General features: G+C 41.1%; 1 protein-coding gene across 3 annotated transcripts in view; it reads left to right on the top strand.

Annotated features, from left to right (window-relative positions):
- Window positions 1-20,201, top strand: part of LOC119738147 (endosome/lysosome-associated apoptosis and autophagy regulator family member 2-like) — a 33,237-nt gene that overhangs the window by 11,251 nt on the left and 1,785 nt on the right. Inside the window, exons 6-23 of one of the 3 annotated variants that reach the window (XM_038212894.1) lie at window positions 380-564; window positions 2,057-2,142; window positions 2,978-3,066; window positions 3,954-4,134; window positions 4,936-5,040; window positions 5,389-5,671; window positions 6,505-6,609; window positions 7,222-7,311; window positions 8,748-8,815; window positions 9,955-10,102; window positions 11,022-11,154; window positions 12,618-12,650; window positions 15,201-15,304; window positions 16,617-16,736; window positions 17,438-17,686; window positions 18,340-18,507; window positions 19,363-19,534; window positions 20,009-20,076. In XM_038212894.1, the coding sequence (XP_038068822.1) occupies window positions 380-564; window positions 2,057-2,142; window positions 2,978-3,066; window positions 3,954-4,134; window positions 4,936-5,040; window positions 5,389-5,671; window positions 6,505-6,609; window positions 7,222-7,311; window positions 8,748-8,815; window positions 9,955-10,102; window positions 11,022-11,154; window positions 12,618-12,650; window positions 15,201-15,304; window positions 16,617-16,736; window positions 17,438-17,686; window positions 18,340-18,507; window positions 19,363-19,534; window positions 20,009-20,050 (2,361 nt within the window). In that variant the 3' untranslated portion in view covers window positions 20,051-20,076. The remainder of the gene's footprint in view (window positions 1-379; window positions 565-2,056; window positions 2,143-2,977; window positions 3,067-3,953; window positions 4,135-4,935; window positions 5,041-5,388; window positions 5,672-6,504; window positions 6,610-7,221; window positions 7,312-8,747; window positions 8,816-9,954; window positions 10,103-11,021; window positions 11,155-12,617; window positions 12,651-15,200; window positions 15,305-16,616; window positions 16,737-17,437; window positions 17,687-18,339; window positions 18,508-19,362; window positions 19,535-20,008; window positions 20,077-20,201) is intronic. The other 2 variants (XM_038212892.1, XM_038212893.1) reach the window with 2 other exon arrangements.

Below are 20,201 nucleotides of genomic sequence, written 5' to 3'. Positions count from 1 at the left end.
CACCCCCACATTTTGAGGGGGGACATTGTTTGGTCTCCCCCCCCCCCCCCCCCCCCACACACACTTTTTCTTCCCCGAATAAAAATATTGTAGCCTACAATAATGATTCTATTGCTCAGAATACATGTAGCTGATTCAATTACTCAAAACTCAAAACTTTCACAGATGATCTTTTGCTCAAATTGGTTTTAGTGATCAGAAATTGCCTCAGATCACACCACAGAAATTGATATTCTTTAACTGCATGTCTCACCAACTATATCCCCCATTTACATTTAACTCCCCACATTTTCATCCCCAACACTACGCCCTACCCGATCTATGATCGGGTAAACCAGCTTGTATATTATAACCGAACTGGTTTTATTGACCGTTTTAGATGCCACTAGAGCCTGGGATGAACGTGATCACATGGAAGGCCGTTGGTATTGGCTTCACCTACAAGCAAAACACCAAACCCGACCCGGTCCTGATCAAGGAAATCAAGATCATGGGGGTCAGCTTCACCTCTGAATGCACCAAAGCCAAACCAGGGACATTCGTCAAAGACAGTGGGGCCTCTGAGTAAGCTTTAAAAATCAGAGTTGGTTTCGAAACCATGACTGCATCTTCAAATTTGGTATAAAGAGATTTGTAGGCTTCAGTCTTAGTTGCGTTCCCCCAAAATAGATTCCTATTTTAAATTGCTATTTTTCTACAAAAGTTATTCATTTTCGAATGAGACATCAACCGGAAAAAAAAATCGACCCATGTTTAGTTCTTGAATTATAACTGTACAATTTTGAATTATTTGCTGCCAGAAAAAATTTAGTTCTTGCAGGTTAGACTGGTCCCCGCCTCACATTCAGCATGTTCAGTATCGATTATGTACGGACCGGGAGCCAGTCTGCTCACAAAGCCGATCTGTTTGTGCCCAAAACAATAACTTTTTTTCAGAGGGTTGCAGATGTCCAATTAAGGTAAAAGTGTTCTTTTTTAGGTTGGAATAAATTCAAATTTGATGCAGAGCATTTGGAGCGCATCTTTAACACTAACAATCCCCATCCAGTCAAACTCCAACACTGGGGTTTGTTGGAATCTGTTAGGATTAGCACTGCACTATTAAACTGATTATGTTTACATGGGATTAGGCATACCACAAATAAAAAGAGTCCAACTGTTTATGTGCAAAGTTTACCATATGGTGTTGGGATTTGCAAGGATGAGGAAGGTTCCTAGTATATCACCCTAAGAGTTAACAGGGATTCTGGCTCAGTATAACTTTGTTTTCCTTCAGAAACATCAAATCTATAATATGTGAACAAGCTTTAGAGTATGTCCATTTTAGTCAGGTACATCAAAACCTAAAAAAATTTGAAGCCAGCAGTAAACAGACAAGGTTTCACAAAACTCAAAAGTCAACAGATTCTTAGACATTGTTGTCCAATTGTTCCTGCATTAATTGCAGTGTAAAGACCAATGCTAATTGACGTAACCCTTCCACTACAGAGTGGTGCAAAAAGAAGGAAACCCACTTTTGACAGCAGTTTTCACGTACTTGTTGAGCATATTTCAAAAATTCAATTTAATTGTATTAAAATATTGATCTTTAAACATAAGTGACAAAAAATGATTGCAAATGCATATTTCATCTCTGAGATATGGTAGTTTAAAGATTTCATGTGCCAAACCTGTTTGCCCATGGACTGCTATATTCCATCCGCTTGACTAAGCTCCAGAGCTGATTTGAAGACAAAGAACACGACACTATAGACTTACATGTGCACAACAGTAATTTTGGTGACTTGTATTCAAACTAGCATAATAACACTATTCTTGCGATTTTTTAAAAGTTTTTTTTCACCACGTATGGTTGAAGTGCTATGCTCCATTACATTATAAAAGAACAGTTCAAATAAGTTAAGTAAGTAGGTTAAAATTCCTGTCAAAAGTGGGTTTCCTTCTTATTGCACCACCCTGTATACACCCACCCAAATGAAAATCTGCATTTCTCCCATTTAAAGAAGAAACCATACACATGTTTTCAATAAAACATTGCTTGTTTGTTTTTGTCAAGTTCTGAATTGTGTCCAGCCAACACGTTCTCGGCTACTTCAGGAGCTGTCACATGTACAGACTGCGTTGCTACCACACATTACTCCAGTAAGTCAAAATACATTGGCTGCCTACTTTGTACCGTGGGACAAACCAAAATTTCAAGCAATGGTCAAATTTTTATTTTTAAGTGAACTGCAACCAGTAAGTTCTCCTCTACCGTATACCATTTTTTTTTATTTCTAGTAACCCTAACCGCCCTGAATCCTTCAAAATCCCCTTTGCTAAAGAAAAGGAATTTGCAGGATTGAGGTTACATGGCAAAAGTGCGTTACTGATTTCGCAGGATGCACTTTGTCAAGGTCTTGGGCCAGACCTTGAGTTGTTTTTGCTCAGCCATGTATAAATATAGGCCTGGTTATGCTTGAAATCCTCCGTACTGCTCCAGGATGTCACTGGCCAAGTCTCAACATATTAGCAGTCACTGCCGCAGGATTTGCAGGATTCAGGCAGTGGTCACCCCTCCACGGACCATATTCAAGAAACAAAGGGGGAATTGGCAGGATTGAGGCTATATACTATTTTTCCATGAGGCCAATTGGAGGATTTTGCAGGATTGAGGCTACATCCTAGCAAAAAGGCCTAGGGAGTTAGGTTAAACATTTCTAAAACCTATTTTTTTCCACTCATTATATTAGTTACCTTTGTTCTGTCCAAAGCAATTTCCAGGAAAAAAAAAACAATACGCAAAGCCATCACGTTAAAACGTTGGCGGGCTGTGTATTGCTATTACTGAACTCAGTACACCCAAGTTTTACATACCTTTGAAAAGCTCTTGCTCTGCAGAATCCAAAAATACAAGTGCCTCCATTCTTTTACCCAAAAATGACTTTTAGCTCATGTTTTGTTCACATATTTTAATAAACCGATTCTTTTTCTTTAGATCCTGGTGCTACTGAGTGTATTGAGAAGAAGCCATGCACTGAGCAGGATTACTACAAGACCCATACACCATGCGATGAAAAGAACCAGGTTGGTGGGACTTTTGTTTCTTCCTCTGATTTTAATAATTCCTGGAGTTTCTTTTGTCATGCAGTTTGCAACTCTGAGTATATTCTCAAGTACCCCTTCAAGGGTTAATGTATTATAGCTCAACACTGGTGTTGTATTAATAACTGGGTCATTCTGTAAATTAGGATCCACTTTTTTCTTGTACCTGTTACATCTGACATCTATGATTTTATAATTCTGATTTATTCCTTAATGCAGTCATCCCCAAGAGTGATTATGAATAGCAAACGACCTATGCAACAATAAATATCCTTTTGAAGTCATTTTTGATTAACCCTCACCCTGCTGAATCCAACAGGATCCAGCTATATCATATACCCGATGGAGCCTGTTGGATTGAGCAGTAAACCCATTGTATACATTCCTGTTTGCAATATGTTGGATTCAGCAGGCAACTGAACCGCATTATAACGCCATGTTGGACTCCATTGGATTCAGCAGACAACTGAAAATAAGGCACAGTGGATTGAGCAGGAAACTCCGGTTGGACTCTGTTGGATTTATCAGGGTAGTCTTGAGGAAGTACTAGAGGGTTAGGGTTTTAGTTAATGACACTTGAATGGCAGATTACAAAGTACATGTACCAAGGTAACAGGGACAGCAAAATGACACACTTTGGACCCTAAATTTATAGAATGACGAACTGTAAACATACAAATGAAATTCACAAATTAACAAAGATTGACAAAGAGTAACACATTTGCTAAGCGCAGAAAACGTTTGCTGGGCAAAAACAGCTAACCAGCCAAAAGTGCATGAAGTAAGGATAAAGACCACATAGCAGAAACCCACTTTTGTTTTCATTTTCCCCACAATCAACCATCGTTGTGTGTTTTTGTTGTTTTTAGACTCAAGTCATGTACAAGTGGATTGAGCCTAGGATGTGTCGTAGTGACATCGCTGGCGCTAAGCAGCTGCCAGCATCAGGTGAAATAGTAGCGTGTCCTCCTTGTAACCCTGGCATGTCAGCATTCAACCACACTACCTGCACCTTCTGTCCTAAGAACATGTTCTCTGATGGCAGCTTGGGTGAGTACAGTGTCAGGGAGTCACATGTCACTACAGGTCAATCACAAGTTGATCAAAGGTCTATCACAAGTCAATCACAAGTCTGTCACAAGGCAACCATCAGTCAGTCACAAGTGAATTGCAAGTCTGTCAGAAGTGTGTCACAAGTTAATCAGAAGTCAGTCACAAGTCTGTCACAAGTCAGTCACAAATCTGTCACAAATCTGTCACTAGTCTGTCATTAGTTTGTCGCAAGTCAATCAAAAGCCTGTCACATAATTCAGTCACATATCAGTCACAAGTCAGTCATTAGACGATCACAAGGTGTCACAAGTGAATCGCAAGTCTGTGACATATCAATCATAAAACAGTCACAAGTCAATCGCAAGTCAATCGCAAGTCAGTCACAAGTCGCCACGAGTCAGTAGCATGTCCGTCTTGTCCATTGCTTGTGATTGACTTGGGATGGACTTGTAATTTGACTCGTGATTGACTTGTGATCATCTTGTGATTGACTTACAATTGAATCGTGATGGTGTTGTGATTGACTTGCGATTTGACTTGTGATTGAATTGTGATCAACGTGATTGACGTGATTGATCCCAACTCTGAGATTTTGGTTAGTAACCCTTGGTCTTTTAGTTCAAGATGAATATAACAATTTGCAGTTACCTGAAAACGGATGTACTGAGAGATTGCGAAGCCTTACTTGGAATAAAGATAGTTAACAGATTAAGTTGAGCTTCTAGACTTGTGCTGGCAAACATTGACACAAAAAAAGAAACAGTTGTTGCATAGTTTGTTCCTTTCTGTTTCCTGCAGCTTGCAAGGAGTGTCCACCCAACACTGCCCCAGTGTACGGCATGAACTACATCCGCTGGCACATCATGCCACCCAACATGGATGCCACGTGCCTCAGCTTGTCAGGTACAGCTTCTGATCGTTAATTTAGATAGCAGATTTGAACCCTTCTACTACTTCATTACCAGAATAATTTAATGATTTTGAAACTGTTACATATTACAGTTTTTGAGAGTTAAGTATTTCAACAAATGTTGACTTTTACAGTTGGAAGGTTACTGGTTATGATTTGTAAATTTTTTTGTTCATTCCACCAGGTGAGGTGTGAGATGTTCCAGACTTTGGACTGAAATCAGACCTTTGAATCAGAGAAATTTATGACTTTGTCAAAAAGTGTCACAAAAACATTATCTAGGAGACCTTTCATCCAATTTTCAGACCTGTTTGTTGATTGGCAATCTCATCTCTGACCAGGTTTTGGTTGTTCTGATGAGGCCGGCTGGCAGCTCTCAGATGACCACATCCACAGCGGTAAGGGTCACGCAGACGACGTCTACCTAGTCCTTGACCTGGGTCTGGACGGGATGCAATCAGAGGAGGGCTACTTTGACGGGAAGGCAGAGGAGCTGGGTGTGATCTCATTCTGGTTTAGTCTGGAGTGCACCAGCGATTGCGTGCTGTTCTTCGTCAGGGATGGCGCTGACGGCTCGCCTATTATCGAGCAATGGACAGGATCCCAGCCCAAACAGGAGTACAGGTCAGGCATAACAAAGAAGCTTTTTTTTCTTTGCTCAATCTTCTAAGATGAACTTTGTAAGGTAAATTGGCTGTTTTCATGCTGTATGAGGAGTGTGGCCTAGTGCTTAGGGTTTGTGACTCATGATCAGAGGGTCAGGGGTTCGAATCAAGCTGCTGGTCATATGTTGTGTCCTTGGACTTCACCCCCACTTGCCTCTCTCCATCAAGGAGTATAAATGGGTACCGGCATTAGCTGGGGGTAACCTGCGATGGACCGGCATCCCATCCAGGGGGAATAGAAATATTTTCAGTCGTTTCATGCCAAGGAAACTGGAAATAAATTCTGGCCTGATGGGCCATATTGGCTCGTGACAGACTTTACTACTTTATTTCTTTAATCACTGAGAGGGATAAGATAATGGAATTTGTGTTAGGGAAATATTACTTATTATTATTTCAACATTGGCGTTTCGCTTCACCGATGTAGTTCTATGCTGTTGGAGAGTTTGAGGGGAAAAAGTGACAATATTTCTTGGCTAGCACTCCAAACCTTGTCTTGATCAACCCTGTAAACAAGAATTTTATGTGAAAGGTTGATTGAAAAATGCAGAATGTTCAGTTAACATAGCCATAAGCACGCTTTATGGCTCACAATGACACTTTTGCACTCTTACAATATTGTTTGGCAAGGAATAAAAATTATTTAATACATTAAAGAGGGAATGTTGTCAGTGAAAAATTGAACATCAATTGATGCACGTAGATATCAGAAACATTTTGGCATTGAGCCAAGAGAGATCAGTGGGTTTTTTTTCACAAATTTGTCCACCGATCCAATCTTTATTATTTCAGGTATTCCATCACCAAGAACGAACCCGTCACGTACAGCTGGGCATTCCAGAAGACAGACATCCAGCAGTACACGCACAAGGCTACCTACAACTACCGCAATGATGTGTGAGTCTGATGCTCTCTCCCATTTTAAACCCTCTCCGACTCTTCAGGAAAATTTGGACGTTTTTGAAATTTAAGAAAACACTGGATGTACCAAATCATGCACAGTGGAGGATTTTGGAGAATTTAGGAAGGTGAAATGCAACGGCGGCAAGGCATTTTTTTTTATTGTGCCTGTCTTAATTACCATTTGTTAATTAATGTCATTGGAGTGTTTTGAAAAATTAGCATTGCTCATGTGTGCCTGTAATTCCATTTCAAAATAGAAATCCAAAAACGTCTTTGTGACCTTCAGATATTGTCTTTGACTGGCCTTGATTATTCTCAAATTGAACTGTGTACACGACGACAATTTTTGTCTTTTTTTGCATCGATAATAATAAGGTTGTGATTATATAGCGCTTTATACCAAAGGTCTCAAAGCGCTTCACAATTATGACCCCTGTTCATCAGGCCATGAGTCCAGTGGTTTGTTTTTAGATCGTTAGATCAAACTTGCTGAGATGTAACTTGTAACAGACTTGCTCAGATGTTTAAGACTGTCTTATTTGAATTGATAATTAGTTACTTTTGTTTCGATATGATTGTATTTCTTTGACTCATTTTCCTCCGTAGTGCCAAGATCTACAGCGTGACAGTCACTAATACCTTAAATGGTGGTGCTATGGAGTGCAAGAAATGCCCTCGAGGCAGTAACGTCAAGGGGTAAGAACACCATTCCTTACCAATCCCCCCTCCCCATCCTACCATCCCCACCCCATTCTTGAACCCTCTCCACCCCTGCTTTACCCTCCCGACCCCATGAATCATCACCAGATAAAAGAACTTTGTTCTTTTTTCCAACTATTTGCATGTGAAATTAACCCTCAAAAAGCCATAACAATAAGCCAGTTCGGTATTTCAACTGCGCATGTGCACAGTGATATGGGTTACGGGTCATTCGGGATAATCAAACGTTTCGAAGGCGCATAAATGCGGGTTCACGATGCTTGTGTGTAAATTACCAGCAGAATGGGCGTGCGTGTAACATTGCGTAACATCACATAACATCATGTCAGCGATGTTATCCCGAATGACATCAGGTCATTGAAATACTTAACTGGCTTATTAGAAAAACAACATAAAGTCCCTAATTTCCTGGATATTACCCATCCACAAAAAAATAGCAGAAAAATCATTTTGAATTGCCTACATTTTGGAGTTGTACTTAAAAAAGAAAATTACAATGCTGCATTTGATCAAACTTGGAGCACGATTGTCAATGAAAGATAACCCCTCAATGATTAAAGGTTTCTCCTCATTATTCGACACTCCTGTTCTGCAAAAGAAGTTTCATCTTTCACAAACTTTGGATTACGATTTCAAATTCTAAACAACTTTATGAACAGGGCATATTTATTTGCAAAGATCTTTAATCACTGCATGAATGCACAGCTTTATTTACCATTAAATAATCCATCCAGTTTTGAGCGAGTGCAGTGCAAGATTTACTTGTCTCAAATTAGCGGCTTATTGGACTACGTCCCTGTGCAAAACATAGGGGTGCAGTTTGAAATTGGCAAATAATCTGACAACAAAACTATTCCCAAAAGAATCTATTTATTAGTTGTCTGGCATCCAATAATTCAAATTTTGTGAAGAAATCATTCAATAGCTACAACGGTTGATTTTTTTGGTTCAATGTCTCATTCAAAAGTGAATTACTTTCATATTGCTGGGAAAATAGCAATTGCAAAAAACATCTATTTTTCAAGGTGAAACTCGAAAATAGCACAGGAAATGCATCTTTAAGATAAAATTTGGAAATAGAATGGGGAGAATATTTTTAAGAATGCCGCATCCTGATGCCACTTTTTTCATCATGTATTATCTTAATGAAGGTCAGTCATTGCAAAAATGTTGAAAAGACATGAATCTGGGACTGAGAAACATTTCCAATTTTGTGAGAAAATACTTTGAAAATGTGCTCAACTCTCCAGAGTCTTTGAACACAACAGAAGAATTGGCGTCAGGATACTACATTCTCTCCCAGTAAACCTTCCAAAAATGCCAAGATTTCATCAAGTGCATGATAGCTGCATGAACTAACAATGCGATAACGATGCTTGTTTGTTTTAACTGACTCTTGCCTCCCTGCATAGCTGCATACCGTGTGAGGCCGGAAAGTACATTGCCAATGATACTAACAAGTGCATTCCATGCCCAAAGGGTAAGTAATTAGCAGATATGTGGCGTAATAGTGAGGTACCCTGAATGGTTGTTGGTGTATATGGGTGTATGTCTTTATGTGGATACAGGGGACAAGTTCATAATTCTGGTATAATGTGACCGATTTGCTTAGCAGAGGTTTTCTTTTAAGCTGAGACAAGGTTTGAAACCAGTTAGCATGCTTAATAGTTTTCTCAAAGATTTATTAAATTGATCTTCTATATATCTTGATTTAAATTCTGTCTACTATTGATTCAGGGAACAGTTTGTAAATCTGCTGTAAAGTGACAGATGTTGCTTAGCAGAGGTTTTGTTTTAAGCTGGAACAACGTTTGAAACCAGTACATCATGCTTAATAGTTTTCTCAAAGATTCATGAAGTTGATCTTCTAAATATCTTGATTTAAATTCTGTCTACTTTTAATTTAGTCATTAGGAATTGAATGTAGTCCTTTCCACTGTCTGGTCAGAAACCTGCGTAGTTGACCTCTAATATGTAGATTTGTTTTTGACATTTTCATTATTTTTTTGTACAGTATTGGATGTTGTGATCTCTTTTTTCTTTCTGATGGAAATCTTTTGAATGTTCATGTAACTGAACAATGTGATGCCTTATTCATGTACATGTGTGAACACATGTAGTAAGTGCTGATGTGCACACAGAACATGAATGCTCATTGTCTGTTCTGTTTTGTATCTATCCACCATGTCCACCTTAGTTCATTTCAGTGATCATCCATATGAATGTCTAGAGTCTAAAACTTGGTCCTGCATGATGTTAGATTGATGTGAGATGCTACATTGCATTGCATGCCCAGTGCTCGCCATAAAGTATAATTTGTCTGATCTTGCTTGTATATCATTCCATATCTCTAGTACATGTAGTAACTTATCAGCTAATCCGATGATTCCCTTACCGGGGTACAGGTGCTACACTTATGCACCTGTTGCATGCATCCTAAATTGGCATGGGCATAATTTGAATACCTTCTTGGTCCAAGGAGCACTACGCGCATGCACACCACCTGTGAGCAAGTATGGCGCTCCTCAGTAATGGCTTCTATGTTTGGTAATCTGATTTGTAGTTTCAGGTGTACTCATGTTTACATCGAGCGCTATATTTTTCCCTCCTTCATGATAGATACGTCTCTTCGTGCCAATAACCCCTACGGTCCCGAGGCCTGCGTGCCGTGCGGCCCAGGCTTGATGAGTGATGAAGGAATCAGCTGTTACAGCACTTGTCATGTCCACTCAGACGGATTCCATTACGAACTCGGCCAACTCGCAGGGTGAGTGTCTAAAGCCATGAAAAGCAGGGTTACTTTCATTTCTGTCAGTCCCAGACGGGCCAGCGTAGTGTGCTCTTTGTACCTCACCGAACGGACTGACTGACAGACTTACTGACTATAACTTGTGAATTAGACTTGTTAACTATTTCACCGACTCATTGTCACACTTGTGTCTCAAAGTTAGAGTAGACCATTTTGCAGCTATCCAAAAAGTAACTGACCAAAATTATTGTGAAAAAAGTTTACTTAGTACAAAGATAGTAATGGCACTAAAACTCCCCTGTGAAATTATTTCTTCTGGCATGCTGTCATTTTTTTAAGAAACAACAAAAGAAGGTCATTTTCAAAGATGTGTCAAATGACACATGTTTGGAAATTTCTGTGATTCCACCTCCATGTGTTCAAATCTGTAGTTGGTTTGCAATTGGGAGAATCCGTGAATAGGTGGGATAGAAGTATGTCCGGAATTCTGATTTCAGGATTGTGTCATGAGAGGGCGCAATTTAAGATATGACTCAGCAACTCTGGAATTGACCTATCGCGGCAGAATGGCATTAGAATCACGTTAACGCAGCTTGTGAAATACTGTCCAATTACGTGGTATGCATATGGACGCGGAACGCGCAAATTCTGAGACAAACAAAACTTAGTGTACAAAAATTCCATAGGGTTGTCTAAGGGGCGTAGCTAACACGCAAACGGCGATAAGGTCAATTGGAATCGAGATCCAGAATATTGTCAGATGACCACTTAAGCTTGGTCAAACTCAATCTCACGCACTTTGACAAATGTAAACAAACCAAGGGAGTGCGGGGCTTATCCCCAAATCTGGAACAGTTTGTTGCTTGCAGGTACCAGTCATCTTTTTAAATTCATATCCCCCGCCTCCCCCTCCCCCCTCTCTCCTCCCACATTGTAGGGTCCACTCTGTGCAGACAGGTGCAAGTTTCACCGCTCGAGGTAGCCGCTTCTACCATCACTTCAACATCAGCCTATGTGGAACCAATAAGGGCAGGGGTGGTGCCACCTGCTACGAGAACGTCACAGATGTGGTCAGTAGCTTGCAGTGTTGTCCAGTCATAAGTAATCATAAGCTATCATAAGTCATCATAAGTCAGGTCACAAGTACATCACAATTCTATTCACAAGTCACAATATTAACGGAGTTGCTGTTGTCATAGTTCATTTGAATAGCTTGTGACTTGATAGAGTTGTGATTGACTTGTGATGTCTTGTGATCACTTGTGATCGCTTGTGATGGCTAGTGATGAACTTGACTACATCACTGGTTTCTTGTAAGGAGCACCTACTTGGAGCATTAGGAATGATTCAAGAGAACACCACAGGCATTTGCACATGGGGGTCACACACCGTTGTCTCTGGGTACAGTCAGGAACAGCTTTGCTGTCTTGTTTTTGGGATGAATTGTCATCATGTGAGCACACTTTCTCCAGTGCAGCCTGGTTATAGCACAACACTGACTGCTTTGAGTGGAGTAGTAAAACTAGCCTCCCAAAGTGATCTATGGAGCATTCTGATTTCCTAGGGCAAAGCAAGAGAAATGGACTGCACCATAGACCACCAAGGGAGGCTACTTATCACAAGTTAAACCAGATCCTATTTAAGTAATTATTTCTGCAAGGAGCAACGATCAACATGTAAGATTTGAATCATCATTCATAAATACCTCAGACAGTTTAGCTATTCCTATTGGTCGAGAGCCCGTCACGTGATATTTTTTTACGGATAAGGTATTTTTGAATGGGAATAAATATGTACCGAAAAGGTATTTATGAATGGGAATAAATATGTGCTCGGTCAGTATTTATCACTCTGTTTAATACCACTTAGAGTCTGGGTGCTGATAATTACCCTCGCCTCCGGCTCGGGTAATTATCAGCACCCAGACTCTAAGCGGTATTAAACGAGTGATAAAAACCTCCGGAGCACACATTTATTCCCTTACTCAAATGCCACAAATCTGATTGGATGTTTATAGACCACTATCATGTTGCAGCCATTTGACTTTTTCCCATTCAAATCAATGTAACCAAAGCGAGGCTGGAAGGACAAATAGTCTGGTTCCTTTTTGCACAAAAATCATCATTCAGTACTGTTATTGGATACAGGAAACATGACTGAAATGGTGGCAGCATGATAAAGGTCTATAGAGTTGCTTATCTTGCCAGTGTTCGATCTATACTTTTAGATTCCTTTGGCTCCGTGTGGAGCCAACTGTTACTCCTGAACAATCGCAGATTATTGCATATTTTAACCGCAAATTGAAAAAAACACATACTGACACTCTGACCTGCAAAGCTTCACATCATTATTAACACTCCTGAAATTGTATTATTTTTAACCTTGAGTGTTTCCTTAACCTCTTTGTAAACAATTTCTCTTTTGGAGAACAATCTTTTAACACTGTCTCTCAGCACAAGCTAATATTTTCTAGAATTCTGGCTAATCACTGTGCTTTTTAATAACCATAACCTCTTGTACTGTAACGCTACAGGATGCGTCAACAGATCCTAGTTTTAAGAAGAAGGTTGGTCTGGTTTAACATTAACAAGTATTGGTTATGGGTGCTAGTGGGCGTCATCCATCACATTTTAGACATAAGGAGAGTGTAAAATCCAATCCAGTAGGCCAATGGGCTCTGAGCACGTGTCATGCGAAGTACACACGACCAAGTTTAATCTGAACGTACGCAAAGCCATCGCGTCTTCGCATTGTCAGCAAAGCATTTGAAAGGAGCCATGGGTCACAGTCATATGAAATTTTGGCTCCTATACAATTTTGCTCTGTATAGCCTTGCAGATCATTCTGAGCACACATGGAGGCCCCCTTCTATGGCAAAAAGCATCGTGCCAGCTAGTGTTCAGATGATCCATCATGGGGCAGTTCTTTGTACAATACCTAGAATAATGCTTTTGCCTTGGTACTTAACCCTAACCCTCCAGGGTGTTTTGGCTAGAAACCCTGCCAAACGCAGCAACATGCAACGCTTGAAGTGACAAGCCTGCCTAGTGTAGCAAGATCCATCAGGCAAAAGTCTCGTGGTCAAACTGCCTCAGAGTCTGTGGTCACTGAATGCAGCAGGATACAACTGTGGCATTGTTCTATGGGACTAGCTGTCATTGTTTCAGAACTGGCTGTTCATGCACTGGTGTTGGTAGCTGAATGCATCAAAGTGCACTAGACTTTTCCACCTGATGCACTGTGCTGCGTCTGGTAGGTTTAGGCTTATAAAAGATTCCAAATTTTGTCAGGTCTGCTCGGTGAGTGACTGTAAAAAGCATTTTTGCGCTGGCAGTGAGAACAATTAGTGACTGTGCAGCCAAATGCCTGACAAAAGCCTGACATGCATGAACCGATGCATGACGCATGTGGCAGAAACATGCAGCGTGGCATTGGGTGAAGCACCTGTTTCTCGCATGTGCAAAGGGTGGGGCTTATAATTGATTGGTCTAGTGGCCTGTGGATTGATGTTTGTACTCTTCCTGTAAATCACCATCGGTTTCTCATTATGATTGCACAGCATGGGTGATTGGGTCATTAGACGATCACAACTTCAAGAGTCATATCGCTTACCTGGGTCCAATTTATGCAGCTGCTTAGCAGAAGATTAGCTGGGTACCAGTCAAATGCAATATACATTGCATGAGATTTTGGCTGGTAATTCATTTTTGCTTAGCACATATCTGTGCTTATACGCTTAGCAGCTTCTAAAATTGCCCCTGCCCAGTTGCCGAATAGACTTTATTCACGAGTCCGCCATATTAAATTGATAGCGGGGTAAAATCTTCATTGTTGGAACTTGCGAACAGAAATGAGAACAATGATATAAAGTTCAGTACAAATTAATACCAGTCTGCTCTGTTGAATAATTAAAAAAATTTGATTAAACCTACCCTAATGTTTTAAGCCACATTTAAAAAAAAAAATGATAATGAGGCTTGGAACGCAATATAGTCTGGCACCATCCCATTCAACAGTTTACAATTTATAAAATACATTCAGGGAACACGATCAAATATGGCTTCTTCGTTAATAAGGTCGGTAGCATTTGATAAGGCTAATAACTGCTCTAACAGGTGGTGGGCTATTGCTTAAATTACATTCAGTACGCTGTCTGTACTGACTAAAGAAACAGGGTGCAGCAAGTATAAAGTTGCAGATGTATTGATAAATAAATACCGCCGCTATACTATAAGCGCAAAGGGTGTATATGTGTTCACAAGTTGTTCGCGGTCACGGTTGATCATGTGCCCGTGGGCGACAGGCTGAAGTGGGCGACAGGCTGTGATGTGAAGCCGCCTCCCTGCAATGAGGTAGAGGTGAAGCCTTGTTTCGTCGTATACATGTAATACACTTTATACCATATATTTATTATACACTTTCCCAGCATACATCTTTGCCACCATATATTTAAACAAAAAGTGGGCAGCTATATTTACTCTGCCTCATCTGCCCCTCACCCCCACCCCCACCCCTTCCCCCACCCCCACCCCTTCCCCACCCGCACCCCTTCCCCACCCCCACCCCTTCTCCTTGCTCTCAATCTCTAACCTCTTCGAGACTCCATCTTCACCCAAAATATCTCTTAAAAGCTTCAGCAATTCTGCTGATATGAAGACAAAATGCTGCAATTGCTTCAATTAATGTAGACATGTGCGTCATTTAACCGAAGGCTTGTTTTCATAATTCATGCAAATTTCACTAATCAAATTTAACAAACAAAACATTCACAGCAAACATTGCTTACTTGAAAACTCGCAGCCTGAAAACTGGCCCTAATGTCATCAATGTAGTAAGAAACTGTCCACACTCTCGCCCATTTTAATCTGGCATAGACTTTATCAGCTAGACTCGCTACCATCAATAGTATTTGCTTAATGACTTTGAAATAATGGTGTAATTTCAGTATTGTGTATATTTTTAAAAATATGGACACGAGATAGTTTAATCGCCTTCTTCTTTTGCAGCTTTCCTTTTATCTAATGAAACTCAGCGAAATCAAGTGGAAAAAAAATTGTTTTGGTCCAGTTTCAGTCAAAATTGAAATCACAACTTCTGTTAATCCGTTCTCTTAAAGGTTGCGGATTATGAGGTCAACAAAGTTGACGGTTACATCTGTCGGTCGACCATCATCCCACCAGCCGCACGGAATATTGGTGTACTCTCAGCTCAACCAATCAGGTAAGAGCATGAGTCATACTATGCCATTTATTCATGGAGGTCATGAATTTATTCATGGAGGTCATAATTTATAACAGTGTAAGAAAAAACATTCCAACAGATTCCCCCCTCTCTTTTTAAGAGCTGGAGGTTTTGACCATGTTCCCTGCCGATCTTGGAAATGCAATGACAAAGTTTTATGACTTGTAGAGAATTTCATGCTTAGTAAAAATGAAAAGTTTTTGTTGTAATGATGATCAGTCCTTGAATGATTGCGTTTTCTGTAGACCATTATCATGTTGCAGTCATCGTAATTTTTTTCCCATTCAAATCAATGCAACCAAAGTGTGGTTGGGAGGAAAAATAGTCTGGTTCCTTTTGCACAAAAAAATGTATCATTCAGTACTGTTTTTGAATACAGGGAACATGACTGAAATGGTGGCAGCATGATAAAGGTCTATAGACCAATCCAAGCACATTATCGCTCATAGCGCCCCCCTTCCATGGCCACAGCATTGTGTTAGCTATTGGTCAGATATCCGTCATGGGGCAGTTGCTATGGACAATAGCTGGTACAGTGCTTTTTCCATGCAAAGTGACCTCAGTGAATATGTAGTGATAGTGTGCTTGTATGGTCTATATATGCATTTAAAGCTATAGTCCATCATTTGCAGCCATCCGAAAAGTATTACTGGCGTATTTATTGTTGAAAAACATACTTGGTTGAAAGATAGTAAGGGGACTAAACTCCCTGTGAAATTATTCTTTCTGGGAAGCTGTCATTTTGAAGTAATCAATGAAAGAAGGCATTTCCAACGGTGATTCTTAACAAGCACCGTAGGAAAATTTAAATTAGTAGTTCGTTTTGTTATTCAGCGCAGCGCGCACAAGTATTGGAACGACGCACATGCGCGCGTGGTTGTTATAATTCGTCGCGTATAGTCGCGTATAGCTGCAATTCAAAACAATTCAAAACATGATTCAGTAACTTTGGATTTGAAATTGAGATCTTAGAATGCTGTTTTTCTCGGAATGTACAGCTGAAGCTTAGCTGAAACTTCATCAGATTAGTTGCTCAGTATCCTTCATTAGATTTTGAACTCTTTTGTTGCTTCAAACGAACAAAATGCACAAATTACAAATGATGGACTGTAGCTTTAATGAAAAACTTAAGATTTGCTTGTACCTTGCATACAAAAATTACCATTCTGTGTGAACATCATGTTCAATTTTTTGTGGAATCAGAACCATTTTTTTGTCCTTTCCGACATGGAGCATCCTTTTTTCGGCCATACCGTGTCCTCAACACAGCTGTTTTTTCCCCATGTTTCAGTCTCGGCGATCGCTTGATCGGAATCACCAGAAGCAATTCACTGCAGAACCTGAATGAGACCATCTTCCTACCAACCGATGAAGGACCCGGGGATCTTCACTTCTTCTACCACTCAGCCTGGTAAGGAGACACTACATTGAATATCCGCTTTATCCACAATAGCCTCCGAGCACAAGTACCCCCTCAATGGTTACAAAGGGAGAGTTGGGAGGGGGGGGGGACAACTGGGAGGGACATTCAACCGCATTGCCTATGACGCCTGACACTCACACAAAGACGCTATGGCTTTTTCTCACGTTCAGGAGAAATTAGTCATGCAGACTTTACACAATACAAACCTGAACCAGTTCGCATATTTGGTGTGTCCTGTCCACTGGGCATAGAAATGGTCCAAAGACTGCCCTCTACAGTTGGTGCATGGAGTCCACACCCTATAGAGTACCGAAGTGTGACGTCATTTGAACCGGGAAGTGTAGTGCAAACGAATGGAGTATGCGCGCGTGTTGGTTCACGGGCTGAATCACGCGCTAATGTCTTTCCGCACATAATTGTGTGCATGATGTATTCACTTCGATACCTGTCGTGGTATTTTAGTATTTTGTCCATCAGCAAGATACTTGACTGCAATTACCTCATTGTGTGTGGTATCCGCAGGCCCACCATGGCCCACCCACCATGATCTTCCCAGAAGGCCTGCCCAGAAGGCCTGCCCAGAAGGCTATGGACCAATCATCATCCTTCTCTGTAATCGAAGCGCATTTTAGTATTTTTGTCCGTGACAACATACTTCACTGCAATTGCCTCTTTTTTTGTAACTTCAGGCCCACCATGGCCTGCCCAGAAGGCCGTAGCACCATCATCACCCTCCGCTGTGATCTCAGCGCCAGTGGGCCAGGATCCTTCCATCTCCCTGAGGAGTGTCCCTCAGGTACCTGCGACGGCTGCGCTTTCCACCTGCTGTGGCGCAGCGAGCACGCCTGCCCGCTGTGTCACCAAGGAGACTTCAAGAGCATCAAGGGAGAGTGTGTGGACGGGAAGCAGCAGATACAGTACATGTGGAAGACACCCAAGTAAGACCACAATGTCTTCTTATTGCCGGGCCCAGAGGGCCAGCCTAGTGTCTCTGTGTATCTATCTCACTGACTTAAAGGGAAGATACAACATTTTCAAACATCAAAAAAACGAAATATCACATTAGCATGAAATATCTTACTGGATTGTTAGGGAATGACAGTCTAAAGCATCCTGTAAAATTGTGGCTCCTGGTGTGCTGACATTTTCAAGAAAAATTGTATTTTTCCAAGACTGGTCGGCCGACCAGCGTTGGAGAAAACTAGCTTTTTTTCAAAAACTGCTTTAGCTTTTTTTCAAAAACTGCTCCTAACTTGTCAAATTTAGTTATTCTGCATTTTGTTTGCAATTGATTACACACCTGGAGTACAAGCCTGCTAGACTGATTCTCTGTCCTTATAATTCCCCAAAGTCTAGAAATTGCTCTGTTTCATCTTAAGTGAGGTCAGGGAACCAGACTACAGGAACATGATTGGTTTTCTTGGTTTTTCCAGCATCTACGAACCCAAAACGTGGAACAAGTCAGTGTAACAATATTTGCTATAACATACTAATCCTCCAAATCCATTTATTTCAGAAAATTGCAGCAAAAGCGAATGATGTACATTCCCTTTAACTCACTAACTCTCTTGTTCTGACTGTCATTTTTCAGGTTCTGTACCGGCGGTAACCCCCTTCCCGACGATCTAACCCAAACCTGTGAGATGGAACCATGGTACAATCAGGTGCCCTGGTACGCCCAGGCTTCCATTGCAGCCTTCATGGGATGCGTGGTGCTCCTCATCACGTGCGCGCTGTACTTCTGGAAGCGCAACCGAAAGTGAGTACACGAATACAGGCTTCCTAAGTTTTAAATTTTTTGGAGAGAATTGTCCAAGGGCAAAATTTAGACAGCCCCATTAGCAGTTCATGCAGTTGAGTTCATCACAAGTCCATCACAAGTCCTGCCAAGTCAATCACAACTCCGTCAGTAGTCACCTGGTCCCAAGTCATTTGAAAAGTTATTCATAAATATCTAAGACAGTTAACCCATACCCATTGGTCGAGATGATAAAGACGAGGCTGGCTGGTCTTAAACACTTTTCCAGTGTCACATGAAATTTGGACTCCTCCTATGAAATGCAGTGCCTTTTACCGTTTTATTGGTTGAACATTCACAATCCTCACGTAGGCATGCGCAACATACCAGTGAGTCGGTACTTATGTCGTCCTAAATTCACAACGCACTCACCACAGCTGCATCTGCACAGTACGTGTGACGCAAGTGCCAATCTCCATGGAAGGTATTGGTTACATCTCACTCGCGAGCTGGACATTTCATTATACAGCTAGAGGGGTGTTTCGAAAAACAGAGTAAAATTGTTGAACAACATTGTTAGAAAATTTTAATGTTTGACTTGTCTTGACTTTTGCTTCGTCTCGGGTAATTATCAGCATTCCAGACTCCAACCAGTAATAAACATAGTGTTCAACACTTACCAAGCACGCATTTATTCCCTTATTATAGTGACAAAGAATTGCTTTGTTATAGTCATTATTGTGATTTACTTGTGACTGGATATGTGAGAGACTTGAGTTAGACTCGACTACAGCACCACTACTGGAAAGAGCTGCTTAGTAATCCACCAGCCACCATCAATTGTCCTGACCAATTGACTCTGTCCTACTTGAACAGGCTGGAGTACAAGTACCAGAAGCTGGTGGCATCAGCCAGCGGGGAGCTACCGGCTGCAGAGACCTGCGCCATTGAGGACGGCGATAACGAGGATGACGTCCTCTTTGAGGACGGCGGCAAGAAGTCACGGAGTTTCTTTGGGAAGTTCCTGTCCAGGCCTAGCAATGAGAAGGTGAGCGAGGCAAAGGCCGTGTCTGATTTAAATGGCTATGGCTGACTTAACACACGTGTCTATGGGAAGTGGCAGCCGCTTCCATAGGCGTGTGTGTGATTACAAGTCGTAGCCTCATTTTGTTCTGAGTAACTCTGTCTTTGTGAAGTGTCGTGCATTTTGGGGAGGTGTTTGTCCCTTAAATTTGGAGCTCCTCTAGTAACTTGAGATTAAGCCATAAGCAGATACCCCACAATTGATCCAAATTTGATAGAAACGTTTGTTATTATTTTGACATAGATGGGGAGCGGGTTTTCATGTCCAAATCAAGATGGATCTATGCACATTGGCGTGCCCCCCCCCCCTTCAAAGCTTCAAAGTCTCCGCCCCCTAGTTGCACCAAAATGATTCGCCATTGAAATGAATCGTATCCTGAACATGTGCGATTTGCTAATCCTTCTGTGCCATTCTCTTTCTCCTTTTCATTCTTGCTAGGAGTCGATGTTTATGGAATCGAAGCCCTTGACTCTCAACTAGAGAACTAAAACAAAAATGGCAAAAAGGCATGGTTTTTCTGCCTTGTTTTACTTGTGCAGTATTCTGCATGCTTAGCTCAGCGTTTTGCTTTCTTTTTGTTGCAAAGTTTACCCCTATTGTGCTTTGTTGTCATTCACTTGAGAAACCACTC

This window comes from Patiria miniata, unplaced genomic scaffold, assembly GCF_015706575.1.
Source record: "Patiria miniata isolate m_02_andy unplaced genomic scaffold, ASM1570657v1 HiC_scaffold_3, whole genome shotgun sequence".
Taxonomy (NCBI): Eukaryota; Metazoa; Echinodermata; class Asteroidea; order Valvatida; family Asterinidae; genus Patiria; species Patiria miniata.
This window is presented reverse-complemented; position numbering and strand designations above follow the sequence as displayed.